Below are 18256 nucleotides of genomic sequence, written 5' to 3'. Positions count from 1 at the left end.
CCTTCTTCAAATCCTAAACACTCTTCAGGGGGTGGGGATAAAACAAATTCTTCCTCTTCTTCTCAACCCACACACATTAAAAAGCCTTGGTGCTTTGTGTGTAAAAACAGAGGCCATAGGCCAGAGGATAAGTCCTGTCCAGGTAAACCCCCTGCGCCTACCACCACTAATACATCAAGCTCTAGTGCCCCTAGCAGTAGTGGTACTAGTGGTGGGACTGCTGGCAACAGTCAAGCAAAGGGTGTAGTTGGGTTCACTTATGGGTCCATCATAGAAACTGGGGTAGTCAGTCCCAAGACAGTTTCTGTCACACCTAGTGGCATTGGCCTTGCCACACTGGCTGCTTGTCCCCTTACAATGGATAAGTACAGGCAGACCGTTTCAATAAATGGGGTTGAGGCCCAGGCCTACAGGGACACAGGTGCCAGTATCACTTTGGTGACTGAAAACCTTGTGGCTACTGAACAACACATCATTGGACAACAATATAAGATTATTGATGTCCATAACTCCACTAAGTTTCTTCCCTTAGCTATAGTTCAGCTTAGTTGGGGTGGAGTTACTGGCCCTAAGCAGGTGGTGGTATCACCTAGCTTACCTGTAGATTGTCTCTTAGATAATGACCTAGAGACCTCAGGTTGGGCTGATGTAGAGTTTTATACCCATGCAGCCATGCTGGGTATCCCTGAGGAATTGTTCCCTCTCATTTCTACTGAAATGAAAAAGCAAAGGAGAGAAGGCCTGAAAACTCAGGATCCCTCTCCAACAACAGGTAAAAAGGATATCACTGTATCCCCTAACCACCCTGCCATTCAGGATACCATTCCTGTGGTGGGAGAAACCTCTCCTGGGGTGGCACCTGTTCCAAGGGAATCATCAGCTGGCAAAGCTGTACTCCCTGAGGTAGAAGTACCTCTCTGTGGGATAACTAACATTGGTGAGAAAAAGAGCACCATTTTAGTTAACATGGAGCATCCCTCCAACCCTCCCAGAGAAACTTTAGTGCAGAAACACTGCACTGCCTCACAACACTTAGGACAGCATCCCTGCCCTAGTGTGGAGCTCATAGGACAGCATCCCTGCCCTGCTCCAACTAAGGAGAAACAGCATCCCTGTTCTCTCTTCCAGCCATATGGACAAAACTTTTGCCCAGCTGTGGCTTTACTGAGACAGCATCCCTGTCTGGCATTCTCATCACTAGAAGTAGGTTCAGTGGATATCTCCCACTGCTCTAAACTAAAACTTACTGATAGAAACTCTGAAAATATATCTTCACATTGTTGCTTAGCTAAAAAACTTCAAACAGGGTGGTTTACATCCCCACAGGGAAGTAACCATATAGTGGATGATAAAGGGAGTAACCAGTCTATTGCAGAGCTACTCTCTACTTATCACCACTTAGACAATAAAGTCTCAACTGGCCAAGGTTAGCCTTATTGTCCTTCGTTTGGGCGGGGGGGTTGTGTGAGAAAGTGCCTCTTTCTAGCCTTGTTACCCCCACTTTTGGCCTGTTTGTGAGTGTATGTCAGGGTGTTTTCACTGTCTCACTGGGATCCTGCTAGCCAGGGCCCAGTGCTCATAGTGAAAACCCCATGTTTTCAGTATGTTTGTTATGTGTCACTGGGACCCTGCTAGCCAGGACCCCAGTGCTCATAAGTTTGTGACCTATATGTATGTGTTCCCTGTGTGATGCCTAACTGTCTCACTGAGGCTCTGCTAACCAGAACCTCAGTGGTTATGCTCTCTCTGTACAAATTGTCACTAACAGGCTAGTGACCAATTTCACCAATTCACATTGGCATACTGGAACACCCTTATAATTCCCTAGTATATGGTACTGAGGTACCCAGGGTATTGGGGTTCCAGGAGATCCCTATGGGCTGCAGCATTTCTTTTGCCACCCATAGGGAGCTCTGACAATTCTTACACAGGCCTGCCCTTGCAGCCTGAGTGAAATAACGTCCACGTTATTTCACAGCCATTTACCACTGCACTTAAGTAACTTATAAGTCACCTATATGTCTAACCTTTACCTGGTAAAGGTTGGGTGCTAAGTTACTTAGTGTGTGGGCACCCTGGCACTAGCCAAGGTGCTCCCACATTGTTCAGGGCAAATTCCCCGGACTTTGTGAGTGCGGGGACACCATTACACGTGTGCACTATACATATGTCACAACATATGTATAGCGTCACAATGGTAACTCCGAACATGGCCATGTAACATGTCTAAGATCATGGAATTGTCACCCCAATGCCATTCTGGCATTGGGGAGACAATTCCATGATCCCCCGAGTCTCTAGCACAGACCCGGGTACTGCCAAACTACCTTTCCCGGGGTTTCACTGCAGCTGCTGCCAACCCCTCAGACAGGTTTCTGCCCTCCTGGGGTCCAGCCAGGCTTGGCCCAGAAAGGCAGAACAAAGGACTTCCTCAGAGAGAGGGGGTTACACCCTCTCCCTTTGGAAAAAGGTGTTAGGGCTGGGGAGGAGTAGCCTCCTCCAGCCTCTGGAAATGCTTTCATGGGCACAGATGGTGCCCATTTCTGCATAAGCCAGTCTACACCGGTCCAGGGATCCCCCAGCCCTGCTCTGGCGTGAAACTGGACAAAGGAAAGGGGAGTGACCACTCCCCTGACCTGCACCTCCCCTGGGAGGTGCCCAGAGCTCCTCCAGTGTGCTCCAGACCTCTGCCATCTTGGAAACAGAGGTGCTTCTGGCACACTGGACTGCTCTGAGTGGCCAGTGCCAGCAGGTGACGTCAGAGACTCCTGCTGATAGGCTCCTTCAGGTGTTGCTAGCCTATCCTCTCTCCTAAGTAGCCAAACCTCCTTTTCTGGCTATTTAGGATCTCTGCTTTGGGGAATTCTTTAGATAACGAATGCAAGAGCTCATCAGAGTTCCTCTGCATCTCTCTCTTCACCTTCTGCCAAGGAATCGACCACTGACTGCTCTGGAAGCCTGCAAAACTGCAACAAAGTAGCAAAGACGACTACTGCGACCTTGTAACGCTGATCCGGCCGCCTTCTCGACTGTTTTCCTGGTGGTGCATGCTGTGGGGGTAGTCTGCCTCCTCTCTGCACTAGAAGCTCCGAAGAAATCTCCTGTGGGTCGACGGAATCTTCCCCCGGCAACCGCAGGCACCAAAGAACTGCATCACCGGTCCTCTGGGTCTCCTCTCAGCATGACGAGCGAGGTCCCTTGAACTCAGCAACTCTGTCCAAGTGACTCCCACAGTCCAGTGACTCTTCAGTCCAAGTTTGGTGGAGGTAAGTCCTTGCCTCCCCACGCTAGACTGAATTGCTGGGAACCGCGTGTTTTGCAGCTGCTCCGGCTCCTGTGCACTCTTCCAGGATTTCCTTTGTGCACAGCCAAGCCTGGGTCCCCGGCACTCTAACCTGTAGTGCACGAACTCCTGAGTTGTCCTCAGGCGTCGTGGGACCCTCCTTTGTGACTTTGGGTGAGCTCCAGTTCACTCCACTTTGTAGTGCCTGTTCCGGCACTTCTGCGGGTGTTGCTTGCTTCTGAGTGGGCTCTTTGTCTTGCTGGACGCCCCCTCTGTCACCTCACGCAATTGGCGACATCCTGGTCCCTCCTGGGCCACAGCAGCATCCAAAAACCCTAACCGCGACCCTTGCAGCTAGCAAGGCTTGTTTGCGGTCTTTCTGCACGGAAACATCTCTGCACGACTCTTCACGACGTGGGACATTCATCCTCTAAAGGGGAAGTTTCTAGCCCTTGTCGTTCTTGCAGAATCCACAGCTTCTACCATCCAGTGGCAACTTCTTTGCACCCACAGCTGGCATTTCCTGGGCATCTGCCCACTCCCGACTTGATTGTGACTCTTGGACTTGGTCCCCTTGTTCCACAGGTACTCTCGTCAGGAAATCCATTGTTGTTGCATTGCTGGTGTTGGTCTTCCTTGCAGAATTCCCCTATCACGACTTCTGTGCTCTTTGGGGAACTTAGGTGCACTTTGCACCCACTTTTCAGGGTCTTGGGGTGGGCTATTTTTCTAACCCTCACTGTTTCCTTACAGTCCCAGCGACCCTCTACAAGGTCACATAGGTTTGGGGTCCATTCGTGGTTCGCATTCCACTTCTAGAGTATATGGTTTGTGTTGCCCCTATCCCTATGTGCCCCCATTGCATTCTATTGTGACTATACATTGTTTGCACTGTTTTCTATTGCTATTACTGCATATTTTGGTATTGTGTACATATATCTTGTGTATATTTGCTATCCTCATACTGAGGGTACTCACTGAGATACTTTGGCATATTGTCATAAAAATAAAGTTACTTTATTTTTAGTATATCTGTGTATTGTGTTTTCTTATGATATTGTGCATATGACACTAGTGGTACTGTAGGAGCTTCACTCGTCTCCTAGTTCAGCCTAAGCTGCTCTGCTAAGCTACCTTTTCTATCAGCCTAAGCTGCTAGACACCCCTCTACACTAATAAGGGATACCTGGGCCTGGTGCAAGGTGTAAGTACCTCTTGGTACCCACTACAAGCCAGTCCAGCCTCCTACAACACACCACTCACAACTCAAAATACATTCAGTAGCAGCAATAAATGACTGTCCAGTCAAATATTTTCTTTTATGAAAAAAGGAGTACAACATAAATATATATATATATATATATATATATATATATATATATATATATGTATTTTCATGGAAAAAAAACAAAGTTTACAGGGGCGTTATAGTTAGGTTTTGAATTTCCTTGCACAAAGCCATAGAAATTAAGCAGTTATAGTTGTGATTAACTCAAACAACTATAATTAATGATGCCATAGAAGGTGTCGTGGAGGATGTAATATGTGGAGTAATTAGCTGTGCATGGCGAAGGCGCAAGTTACAGTTACCTTAGGGTGCACGTTTGGGTGCGTGCCATTGGTGTGTGCAGCATGAGGCCTAATGCAGTGGGTGTTTTTTTATTTTTATTATTTTCTCTGGAACTGTGTATCCACCAGTGGATCCGCAGATCTACGAATCGGACAAAAAAAAGAATTGGGTGTTTTTTGTCCACGAGGGGCAGGATACCCTATAGGTGTTTTTGCACTCTTCTTTCCCTATCCCTGAGCCGATATGACAAACAAAATGGCAGACACAACTTTTCTATCAGGTTGCAGCCAGCCAATCAGGGCCTTGCTTTTCCCCTGGGTCCGCAGAGGATCCACATCCCTATGTGTCTATATTTTTAGGCCTCAAATAACTCCAAAACTACAGAACCGATTTACACCAAATCACAAAAAGCAAAATCTGTGGAACAGGATGTAGCTTCCTGCCAAATTTGGTGTAATTCTCATCAGTTTAGGCTGTAGGCATGTCTAAAGACCATATGGAAAAAAGAATTGGCAAAATGCATTTTGGGACCTGCCCTTTTCCTCAGCCTCCGCTTGACAGATCACCACAAAACTTTCAAGACAGCAGCTGAACTGAGTAAAGTATATGTTTTGATAATTTTGTGAAGTTTTGTCAAGCGGTGCCAACGATATAGGCAAAACACAAAATGCTTCAGCTTTGGAAACTAGGTCCTAACTATAACTACCTACTGGCGACTGCCAGTAGGTAATTAATATATATATTATTTTTCATTTTTTTTCCTTTCATATCCATAATCCTTGTGCCTCTAATTAAGGGCACAATTGCATAAGGGAGGACAAGATATCAATCATAGTGTCTGGGGAGATAACAGCAGGTATTTAGTGGTATGGCATATGTGGATTATGGACATGTTAATTTCATGAGTTGTATTATCAGTAATACCATCCACCCAAGTACTGTAATTTGATTCAAATGAACATGGACTATGCTGTGATGGCGGCTGTAAATGAAGTATCTGTACTCTAATACATTAGTCCTCCTTTGATTACTATACTTTTTTGCATTTGACAGTGACAGCCAAGTTTTGATGGATTTAAAACTGAATTGCTAATGGGCAGTTTACTTAAGCAAACAATGAGGAAAGGCAAAGATGCCGAAACAATAAAACTGCTTTTTAATTGACCCAGTGAATTACAGACTCTCTGTTTGGAGATGATATGGCAGCCATATGTGAGTTGTCCTCACAATGGTAGCACGAGTCTTGTAAAGATTTCAGCAGCTTTTGGTGGAACTTGAGAAACAGAATATAAATGTACATATATATATATATATATGCATATATATATATATATATCCAAAGCAATGCGGTCAAACACAGCGGCGCGCTCTTCAACTGGTGCGGAGCACGAGGGCTGACCGTGCCCTCAATTAATTGTTAAACCAAAAACTGTTGGCGACGCACTCCGTTAAGGTTTGGTTCTTAATTTTTCAAATTTTTTCAGTGCCAAGAAAATGCAACAACACGTTTCGACTAAACAGTCTTCTTCCTGGTTTCGCAGTCCTTTCTCTCTATCTCCTTTTAGACTACCAAAGTCCAGTGAATCTTCATGAAATTTTCCCCAAAAATACAACGCTCGCTTCAGCTGCTGCCTGGAAAGTTTCGGCGTGATGCATCAAGTGCTGGCTTGGAAAAAGGATCTGCCGATTTTTTTTCTTTTTTTAAAAAGATCACACTCGGGCTCCCGCGCTTGTTTTTATGCATATATCCTTTGCTTAAACATTCTCTCATTCACTTAGTTTGATCAAAGAGAGCTGCTCGTGTTGACTCTCTGCTGCAGTGCTTCTCTCGCACCTTCAGTTATCACCTGCAATATATGTATCCTACTGAAGTGCAAACAAAATTGACTAGTGACGCCTGTTGTTATTCGAACAAAGTTAAACGAAACAGGCAGCGTCTTGACTCTGCATTTAAATGTAGAAATAGCATATTGCTATTTTCAACCAAGAGTGGTTGCATGACGTGTCAAACAAAACCACATCAAATGTGACAATTGAGTACAAGTGATACGTTTTGGGCTTATCTGGCACCACATTAAGCAACTTGATGAAGTTAGCCTCTAGGTGTACCTTTTGTACCACCCCCTACCCTCTGGGGATAGTCATAGCAGTAAGTCACACATTGAAGACCCAACAGACAGCTCTATAGCTCTCGGACATGGAGGTGACTGACATATTCATGACTTGCATTAGTGACCATGACACATTTCTTTATGGTCCCACATTCGCAGACTTTTCCCATGCTATAGTGCCAATACTCTACTTATTTAATTAAACTCCAGCCACACCATCCATGACAGAAATCCTGCGTGTTGCTCTTATGATCTTGTTCTGGTTGGCTAACCCGTTACCTGAGAGATGTGCTAATGCACGCACAGAACTCCTTCTGCATGTATGTGTTGGTATTAAAACCAGACAGCTTGATTTTGCCACTGCTTCTTATTGTTATCCTGTGGACGTTTGAAGCATTAAAATAAAAAAAGCCAGTACCGAGATTCCTCATAAGATATGTAATATTTGTACCACATCATTTTGATGTCACATGCAAATACAGTGGCGTATGTTTAATAGACTGATTTTATGGTATTTTGTGAAGCTTGGAAAAAAACAGAGAATACACACTTCAATTACTGCAGATTGCTCTGCGTAACAGGAGTCATTCCTGCTAGAAAGCAGTTGTGAAGTTAGCACTTTTTAGGAGAAGGAGCTGCGCACTGTGTACTAAAGTCACTTCCACTTTATTATCTGTACAATATTCCATGTACGATCAATCAGTTAAAGCAATAGCACCTGAGAAATGTTCAGCAATCCAGATCCGCTCCTCTTTCACATTTGCAGATTCTGTCATCCATGCACCAATTGTGAACTTAGTTTTCACAATGTGAGTGGGGCTTCCAATGGATTTAATGACACGTTCTGTAATTGGAGAACACATCAACATAAGCCTTAGCATATTTACACGCGTACAGTAATGTTTTTAATAATACATAATACATTCCAAAGCGCTTCAAGGCCTCGTCAGGCGTAATAAGCGCTGCATAAATGCAAATTCAGTACAATTACCAGTCTGTTTTGGATGAATCTCATTAAGTATTGATGTCGCTTTTGCCTCCAAAATACCATCGTTTGGCACTGCACACGATTCTCCTACAAAGAGAAAAAATATATATGCTTAGTACTGTTTTTCAAGTGACAGAACTGATGATAAAAACGAGGGATGTCAAGAACCCTCCCCTCCTGTCATTTAAATGGAATGAAAATAGTCCATGTTTTGTAAGTACTTTCTAAGGGTAGTTACACTCCAGGTCATTGAATGTCACGGTTTGCCTGTTTTCAAAGCAAAGCATGCACATTGCTATATTGGTAGACAGGCTGTACTCAAGGCTATTGAGAACATACGAATAACACAGTCTGATCAACAAGGAAAAAGAACCATTACAAATGCCAATAGGTCTGGCTAATGAATGAAAGTGCATGTTGTTTCACTGATGGTTGTAGACTCTCAATCAATCACCACATACAGACTCGGATACTCATTTTGGCCATTATGCATTAATTCATTAATTCACTGACTTATTCTTTCATTCACACATCCACAATAAAATGCACATAAACACAACAACATATACAAAAGAAATTAAACGAATACAAGCAGAAAAAAGAAAACATGCTGCCTTCTAAAACCGGATGGCATATGTTTGCAAAGCAGCCAGTGTCTGTCTTAACAAAGGTATTGTGAACAGTCTATTATTGTTTTAAAGTTCAAGCATGGCCATCACATTGAGAATCAAAATTGTTTGCCACCTTGGAATGGTAAAACAGTAACATACTATGGAATATTCTTTAGTGATCAATAGTTTTAGAAGAAGTGGCTTTGTGGAATCTGACACACTGCAGATGAAAAGAGCGGCAAGTGTACAAGTCATTAGAATAGCCTGAAGAGCAGTAATATACTCTAATAAAAAAGAGGAGAAGCAAAGAAATGAAAGGGGAACGGCAAAAATGAGAAATTCTAAGCTAAAGGACTGGCCAACCAGCTTTGCTACTGAAGAGCACTTATTTTCATGTGGATTTCTGGTTATTACAAGATCCTGACAATTATCGAAGAAGAAATTGTAGCATTATTACAGTGCAAATTTTGATATTGGTTACTGCTCTGGCTAAAGCAGTAACCAAGACCAAAATTATTCCCTACAAAGGTAATCTGACATCTTGTGTAACAAACTACATAACTGTAGGCTTTAATACTGAGAAATACCCACCCACTCTTAAATGCTTGTTGAATTTAACATATGCTTTTTACCACCCATATGTCAAGCCTAATGTGTTGATCATAACTTTTCATAGTAAACAGATTGTTTTGTAGCTATTTTAGGCAAATTTTACACACATTATTTTAGCAATCTAGGCCTGCTGTTGTGCACTTCAGCACAGTTACATTTTATTCAGCATCGCTTTTATTTTTCTAGCAATAGCCACATTTATGGAGTTGTTTTATTTTTCTCTATCTAATTGTTCTTTCGCCTAGGAAAGCTTTACGTTCTCAGTAGGACATTCATTACACTTTGTACTTTCTTCAAGGCTGCAGTCAGATAGGGTTGCCGGCAAAAGTGGTACGCTATGTCTCCAAAATTCACAGAAACAAACACACTCATACTTGGGGACCATTTCTTTGAATGTCAATTGTTTTATTATACAAACACTCCTTTGTCCCATACACGTTAGAGGGAGATTCCAGGCAGATGACCACAACTGCATGCTGACTGACTCGCTACAGCTGCTTACTTAGACTGCTGAACCCCTGGCCTACAAGAGGACGGCGTCTCTCTAGACTACAGGCTTCCTTACTCAGAAATGAGGGATGATGTTTTCCCAGGGGGGAAACCTGAAGGGAGGATTAGGCTTATTATGCTGCGCTCTAAGGAGAAATATATATCACTCCTAGTGACAGTATGGTGGAACTGTTTTTGTGTTTCACTCTCCTTGTCACACTCCTGCTTTTATTGTGTTTTATCATCCTAGTTCTTGCAATACATGCCATTTTATCTATGATGCAGTTACTTCAATAAACTCTTACTGAACTATATTCTGCCTCTATTTGTCTTTGGCTGTGTGAGACTAATGTATCTGAGAGAAAGGGACGAGATCTGATCAACCCCGATTCCCCTGAGGAGTCTTTCTTGGCATGCACCTGGTTGCCACAGTTCTCCCTGCTCTTGGGAGAAGATGAGGCGCTGCTAGTTAGCCGGAAAACCCGGATTAGGCCAACAGGCATGACATGGTGTGAAACTGTACTTAGTAGCCCACAATATATGCGATTCTGCTGCCCGAATCAAGTAGCCTCATTAGGATAATGGGAACCTACGCGGCATGGCACCACCAACGTTTGGTCAGGCACAAATTTTTGGATCCTCCTAAGTATCTCAGTCTCACTAAAGGCTAAAGACACCTCAATACTATATACAGAGACGTCTGTGATATTGAGGATTTACTCCTCAGCTAAGTAGGTAGTACCTATCTAGAACTGTAGGTTGTTCTGGCTTGAACCTTAAAAGGATCAATCACCAGTTGGTGTCCTTATCTCTGAAAATACACTTTACCATTCACATGGCAAACCCGCAACAGTTAGTAATTGCAGTAAATATATGACCTCCCCTTACTGCACACTTATTGTCAAATGGCCTAACGGGCTAGGGGGGTCAAGTTACATTTGTTGTGGAGGCTCATCCAGCCTACAGAACAGAAGCAGTTTGTCCTTGGGTCACTTTTCCAGCAGTAGATTGGTACACAAACACATTCCATCATTATAGAACTGCAAACATACCAGCACCATACAGAGATTATGCATATTTAGAAATAACTCTATCTTATCAAGACCATATTAATTAGCTTGATGGCGCCCTACCACATACAATATTCTGTGTTAGGCTATGTCTTCTGAGAAACGAATGTCTGACCATGCCTTTATTGGCCATACATACACCGCAACCTGACGCAGCAACCTTAGCGGTAGCTCAGGTCCGCTACTTACATATAGCGCTCACTGGAATATACAGACTGTTAGTACAGTTTGTAATACAAACACTAAATACTAACCCAGCACGTGCTGCCCCAGCGCAACCATACACAGCTACACCAGGCAATAACCCGGCAACTGTACATTCGATCATGGGCGAAGCACCCGCCAAGCGGGAAGAAATTTCGTTTTGGTTAGCTCAAAAAATAAATGCACTGGAAGCAGCCTTTCCCCATATGGGTCCTCAGGACAAACATAGAATCCTCACTATGTGCTTGCCATTTGGGATGTCCTGACTTTACCTGCAAATACTGGACAGTCAAACACACACATTATCAGAGCACTGCAAAAAGATATGCTTGAAGCAAAACACCTGCATTCAAGGGAAAACACTTGGTCATCAGAGTAACTGCTGGTGCCATTGGTTTCACCTACGTAACATTCAATGAGGGTGAGACCATCCTGATTGCATACAAATAAAATTTGTACTCTACAGGGTGAGTAGCCGCGTGCTTTACAAATATTGATTGATTGAACAACGCTTTGCTCCCACTGAGAAAATTCTCACTGCTGTTCAGATGGCTGTCATTGAAGAAAGACCTCTGGCCCAGGGGAAACTTATCATTGTCATATCCTCCATTCCAGCCCTCAAGGTTGTTACCAAAGCTAGCGTTCTTAATGCTAAAGCTTTACATCCACGTTGGATCCAATGGGCAACGTCTCTGACGGCCACTGGTGTAGACTATAGCTTTGACTTAAAATTACAAACTCAAGAGTGTTTGCAATATGAGCTTGAATATCCAGTTCCAGCAAACACATTGCCTATTGAACAATATCAGATAACTTTGTATACTGATGGTTCAGCCCAACCAGCTATGGGCACTAAACATCAATATACTGCTGCTTGTGCAGTCGTGAGTGGATACATGAAGGACAGCAAGTTCCATCCACAACATATGTACACGCAGATTCTAGGGGATTGCACTGCACAACTTGCAGAGCTTAAGGCTCTGGTGATGGCACTGGAACATATGGATCCTGAGCAGATGATGCTGATTGTCTGTGATTCGTACTATTGTGTCTAGTCCTTCAAAGAAAATCTGCATTATTGGTGCCAGAATGGGTTCAGAGATTCAAAAGGCAACACCATTAAACACAGACTTCTGTGGGGGAAAGTAGCGGCTCTGAAGGAAATGCTACCCAATGTCCAGGATCTACATAAACTAGGAAATCAGCGTGTTGGAATACACATTGCAGGCAATACCTTGGCTGATGAAGCAGCCAAATCAGCAGTAGCTACGGCTTCTGTTGCTGCAGTAACTCGTTCTAGAACTAAATTGGATGATGAAACACTGGAAGTTGTGAAAGTTTTGGCAGATGGCACGCCCTTACCAAAAGCATATCCTTCTAAATATTCCTACAGCATATCATGCCTTAATATAGCCCTATCAGTAATACCAGGTATGGAAAATCATATGATTCCCAATAAAGACCAAAGACCAGAATTCATAAAAGCAGTGCATGAGGGAGTTGCTTCTGCCCATGCCATGTGTGGCAGCTACAGTTTCACTGTTACAAGCACGTTACTGGTGGCCCGGTCTCTACAAACAGACCAAGCAGTATCTCCTTTGTTGTGACATCTGCCAGCAAATCAAAGGATCCACTGTTGAACTCCCACCACAGATACCCCTCCTTATATCCAATAGACCATTACAATGTGTATACTTGGACCATTGCGGTCCCTTGACACCTGATAGTGCACACAAATACATCCTAGTGGCTGTTGATTCATGCTCCAGATTTTTATGGGTTTGGCCACAACGCTTGGCTGATGCTCTAACTGTTATTAAAGATTTGCAAGTCTTTATCTTTATTTATGCTGTTGCAGCTTTCCACTCATACCAGGGCCCTGCTTTTCCCTCAAGGGCTTTCAGGGACACCATGGCTTCATTATGGGTCCAACTGCATTACTCGTCTCCATTTCATACAGAGAGAAATAGTATTGTGAAGCGACGAAACCAAGATTTATAGCAATCCTTAACTGCCCGAGTATTAGGCACGGGTCGTAATTAGCTTACACACCTGTTCGGGGTCCAGAAAGCACTTAACAATCTGCCCAGAAGGTCCCTGTGGGGGCGCACTTCATACGAATGCCTGTTTGGAACACAAATGTATGTTCCAGATCTTGATAGTCCTGGCGTGGAGGTGGCAGATACACCCTTTGACATAAATGAATGTGTCACTATCTTGCAGGAGTTACAATAGTTCCATGATGACAACGCATCTGCCAGTGCTGCCTTCTTGGGAATAAGGAATGTGCCAGGAACATCTACTGGCTGGATTCCAAAAATTGGGGATCCAGTGTGTGAAAATATTGCTGTGAAAAAGGAGCTTGGTCTTCTTATCGTGCACCACTTCTAGTCCTGGGAATACACAGTACCAGAACTGTCATTCTACCACCACTGCCTGGTTCTAAAGAAAATCGCTTTGTTTCCATCAACAATGTCAAGCTACACTACGTGGCCGATCCTGAACAGCAGACCTAGGGGACTCCTGGGTAGCACCTGAATCCCTCTCACTACAGACCAAGATGTTCCTCTACAGGTCTTCAGAAGCAATGCTTACACCTCTCCAAGCTTGGGGAGGGTGGAAAATGAGCTTTCATTCGTTCCACTAACTTCTACCACTACAAATAACACCAGTAATATTGATTGATTGTATTCAAATTCTACAGAAACAGATTGCATAGTCTACTATGAACCACAGAGGGAGTCTTCTGCAAGTTCTCCTCTTCCAAACACAACTCCAGTTTTTGCACGAACTGCTTCTGGATATTTTGCCGACATTAATGACACTTTCACTGACTCATCTGCCTCTACTGCAACAGAACTATCAAGAGCACGTAAGCTGATAACTTGGCTCAAAATTAACTTTTTTATTCTTCCATGGAATTATCTATGGCTCTTACTAACTGCACTTGCCTTTTTCCTTTGGATTGGGTTTGTCACTGTTTTCTTTTTACTTATACATGGTCACTACCTTCCTGAACGCTCTACAGTTGAACTGGTGGATGAGGTCTTAAAACCACATTTTTATCACACAAAGTCCGCAGAGACTTGTCCCTAGTGAACATTTCTGCTATAACAATACCTGATGGGATTGTTTAGGATAAAGTGTTATTTGATATAAATGGCCCGATGGAGCCAATATCATATGTATTCAAACGTTCTACGGATTATGTAATTACACCCAGAGTAGTTTCTGATTTTTGGGATGTGAAAACAGTTGATTCTTTGATGCCTGATTTACAGTATCATGCAGTATTTGAAAATGAAGATGTGTTAGAAATGGGGTCTTTGGTTGGCAGTCAGGTTACCCGCCTGTCCAAGCAAGGACCCTCACTCTAGTCAGGGTAAAGGAGAATCACACTCAGTTACCCCCTCACACCCTTGGTGGCTTGGCATGAGCAGGCAGACTTAACTCAGAGACGATGTGTTAAGTATTTGTACAAACACACACACAGTAATACAGTGAACCACTACAAAATTAGACAACACAGGTTTAGAAAAATAGTAAATATTTTATCTAAATAAGACCAAATATGATAAAAATCCACAATATACAGTTAAAAATACGAATTTAGCACTTAAAAGCAAGAAAACAGTGCCTTGAGGCACAAATACTGCAAGTTGGTAATATGCGGTGTGGTGACGGAGTCGTTTCCTAGAATGCGACGCCAATGGCGCCCGTTACGGAGTCATTCGACACCCAGGTACAGTACCTTAAAAAACAAGTAGAAAACAGGCTGGTGCACAGAGTTAGGGAGAGCCGCTTCGCTGGGTCTAATGCGGCGTCGGTTCCGGTGCCAAGGGGCAGAAGAAATGGAGCATCGCGCAGCGGCATCTGGTCCTCACTACAGTGTGGTAGAGATGAAGTGGCGTCAGATGTGAAATCGGTCCCTTGGTTCCGGCAGATGCAAAGTCCAGCGGAGTCACGATGCTGCGGGGCAACCTCACTGGGTTTTGATGACGTCACCGGGCCGCAGGCACTGCGATGGCATCGGATTGTCACGGACGTTGGACTTATGACACTCCGGTGTCAGCGAAGTCAGGCGGGATCAGCGGCTGCAGTGACATGAGACCTACTTGGTCGTCAGATTCGTTGCACTCAGCGAGGTACACGGCCTTGGAGCAAACAGCGTTGCGGTTTCGGGCAGCGACATCCTTTGCGAAGTTGCACGGCGTTGTCTGGCATTGTTAGCCTGGTTTTTCTCCAGGAATTCACTTTCAGAGGTCCAAGAACTGGAATGGAATCCTCTGGCAAGCTAGAGTCCACAGCAAGTAGACTCAGGTCTGGTTGGTGAAGCCTTTGCTGTCCCTGAGGCTTCAAAACAGGAGGCACGCTCTACTCCAAGCCCTTGGAGTCACTTCTCAAGCAGGAATGCAACAAAGTCCAGTCTCTGTCCTCTAGTACAGGCAGAAGCAGTAACTGCAGGATAGCCCAACACAGCACAGTCACAGGCCAGGGCAGCACTTCTCATCAGCTCTTCTCCAGGCAGATTTTCCTCTTGAATCCTTAAAGTAATCTAATTTTCAGGGGTTTTGGGTCCACTTCTTATACTCCTTTCTTCCTTTGAAGTAGGCAAACTTCAAAGGAAAGTCTCTCTTGTTTGTAAGATCCTGTCTTGCCCAGGCCAGGCACCAGGCACACACTAGGGGGTTGGAGACTGCTATTGTGTGAAGGCAGGCACATCCCTTTTAGGTGTGAGTGACCACTCATCCCGTCCGTCCTAGCACAGAAGGCTCATCAGGATATGAAGGCTACACCCCAGCTCCCTTTGTGTCACTGTCTAGAGGAGAGGTCCAAACAGCCCAACTGTCAAACTGACCCAGACAGGGAATCCACAAACAGGCAGAGTCACAGAATGGTTTAAGCAAGAAAATGGTTTAAGCAAGATAATTCTAGGAACTACTGACTTTAATGAGAGTGTATACCACTGGGGTGCTCCTTATTATGTGGCTTTGCATTTTGACATGGATGTAAGGAATGTGTTTTCATACTTTTATTTGCGGCATCGTATTTGTTATGGCATAATGCTGAAAACAATAAATATTGTATTGTATTGACTGGTGTGCTCTCCTTTAAAGATATCTTTTCACAGGACACCTTTGGCACTTTAAGTGCTGGCTTTCTAATGTGTTGGTCTTTCCTTACCCATCACATATCTCATTAGTTTGCTGGTTTTAGGTTTTTGCATCTTTGTGTTGCATCTCTGTATGAGGAGCGGCTGGAGGTAAAGTATCTTATGTTCTTCCATCAACCTTTCTGTAAAGTTGTTCAGGGACCTATTTTTCTGCAGGTCTGCCCAGAACAAAAATAACTTACTACTATACTCATATCAGCAAATCATCCTAGAAGTTGACCTAAATTGTCATTAGTGCCCATAAACTAAATATTCAAGATCTGAAAAACACCCTTGGGATTCTCACTTTCATTACGCAGGGCCCCTCTGACCTTTACATGCAGCCCTTCCAGCAACAGGAGCACTGGGCAGCTGGTTGCTCGACTCTGCACTAACAATAAAAATATGAAATACATGCACAGTCATTTATTTCAAGCTCAATTGGGCATAAAGAAAGGAAGTAACTAGGGACTCCTGCACTTAACTTTACAAACGCCTTCATTTTTAAAGATATCTTGCAACACAAGTGTAAAACTAAGCCTCTTCAAAATTAAAAAAGTGTATTTAGTTAACATGCAGAACCTTTTCACCTTAGTACAATTTATTTTATCAGTGGATTGTGATGTATCCATTTAAAAGTGATAGATTTCAAACATAAATTTGGAAACATTAATTATTTCCCTTACCCTGAGAACATCACCAATAGTAAATTAAAGAGAAAAGTCACTTGGTATGTGCGCTTTATGGGTGGCCTGGGTTCCTATCATACATGAACAACATTACACTTTAATAATAGAAGCAGGTTTTGTGCAGCACACCATGACTCGTGTATTTCGAGGTCATCTTAAATGTGATAAAAGGAGGGAAAGTGAGCTTAAACAATTGTCTAGGATCACACAATTTGGACAAATGGGTAAGCCGGGATATGTTTCCCATTGTTTATTTCAGCCACTAGATGTATATAATTTGCTTCTCCTAAACCTACCTTGCCACCAATCCCCCCAGCCACCCCACCCGACCGCCACTGCCCTGGCATCAATGCGGCCTGAGGCACGTCACAGACCAAACTTTTTGGCTCCTGGGAAAATGTTTGCGAGTACATGATGTAGATGGTATAAAGGTGAGAAATCACAAGACCTTTCAGAATAGTCCCAATTCTTTTGCATGCCCCCAATTGTCAACCATTGCCATAATCACGATTGTTGTATTTAATTTACTACCCAATGTTGTGTACAATTAGTGAAGTTTCCCAGGCAGATAAAGGGCTCCTACCTGCCGGCAGACTTGTCTCCAGCACAATGTAGTAAGTTGTTATTCCAAGCACTATCCCTGACATCCCATAACGTGTGAATATATTCTCCCTGAAAGACGTACATCCCAATCTTTGGAAATATTTAGCTGCCATTGCCTCTATTCTCACATCTATTCTGTAAAGCGTCCAATCAGCATGGAAGTAGTTTGCTAGCCCTGGCATCCGAATGTATTGCTACTCAACTCAATAATACTAATTTTATTGACATCGATGGTTAAAAGGCTGGGTGGACGTGCCCGACCGAACTTGTATCAGTGGCCACATCATTGAGTATATACCCCTGCATTTGAAGCATTAGTTTAGTAAGCCACGAGATACGTCAGGTTCTGGCCTTCGAGAAAACGAAAATGTCCATGGTAACATCAGTGACCGAAATACAGCTTTGAAAATTCTAGACCTCTCTTTAAGCTTAGACGTCTGAGACACCATGTGCATTTGGTACTATGATGACGTAAATGTATCCAAAACCATAGCCATTAATTTACTACCAACTCTTATTCGCATTAGTATTGTTCTTTTTATTCTTTTTCCAAAAAAACACAGATGATTATGTCTTAAACCACATTTGAAATTGGAGATGCCTTTGTTTAATTATCTGTGGAGGGGTTGCATATACACTCTAAATACCAAGACTCATGCAAAAACATATTGTACATTGAGGGCTATCTTTACATTGGAGGTTTTGCCTGACCAATATTTAGGTTTTCTACGTATTAGGTTGAAATGTTTCAACCCTGATACAGGAAGCAATGTTTCCGTTTTCTTTTTAATTGATCAAAGGTGTACAGGGTTTAAGAATTAATCGTATGCCACTTTCTCTTATATGCAATATATGCCCTTACGCTTTCTGAAGG

The 18256-nt window shown here is 43.4% G+C and overlaps 1 protein-coding gene across 2 annotated transcripts in view; it reads right to left on the bottom strand.

Moving 5' to 3' along the window:
* GLDN (gliomedin) overlaps positions 1-18256 on the bottom strand; it is a 434453-nt gene that overhangs the window by 26630 nt on the left and 389567 nt on the right. For both annotated transcript variants that reach the window (XM_069222482.1, XM_069222483.1), the window contains 2 exons: positions 7956-8039; positions 7683-7808 (listed from right to left, as the gene is read on the bottom strand). In XM_069222482.1, the coding sequence (XP_069078583.1) occupies positions 7683-7808; positions 7956-8039 (210 nt within the window). The remainder of the gene's footprint in view (positions 1-7682; positions 7809-7955; positions 8040-18256) is intronic.

Source organism: Pleurodeles waltl, chromosome 3_1 (genome assembly GCF_031143425.1).
Source record: "Pleurodeles waltl isolate 20211129_DDA chromosome 3_1, aPleWal1.hap1.20221129, whole genome shotgun sequence".
Taxonomy (NCBI): Eukaryota; Metazoa; Chordata; class Amphibia; order Caudata; family Salamandridae; genus Pleurodeles; species Pleurodeles waltl.
This window is presented reverse-complemented; position numbering and strand designations above follow the sequence as displayed.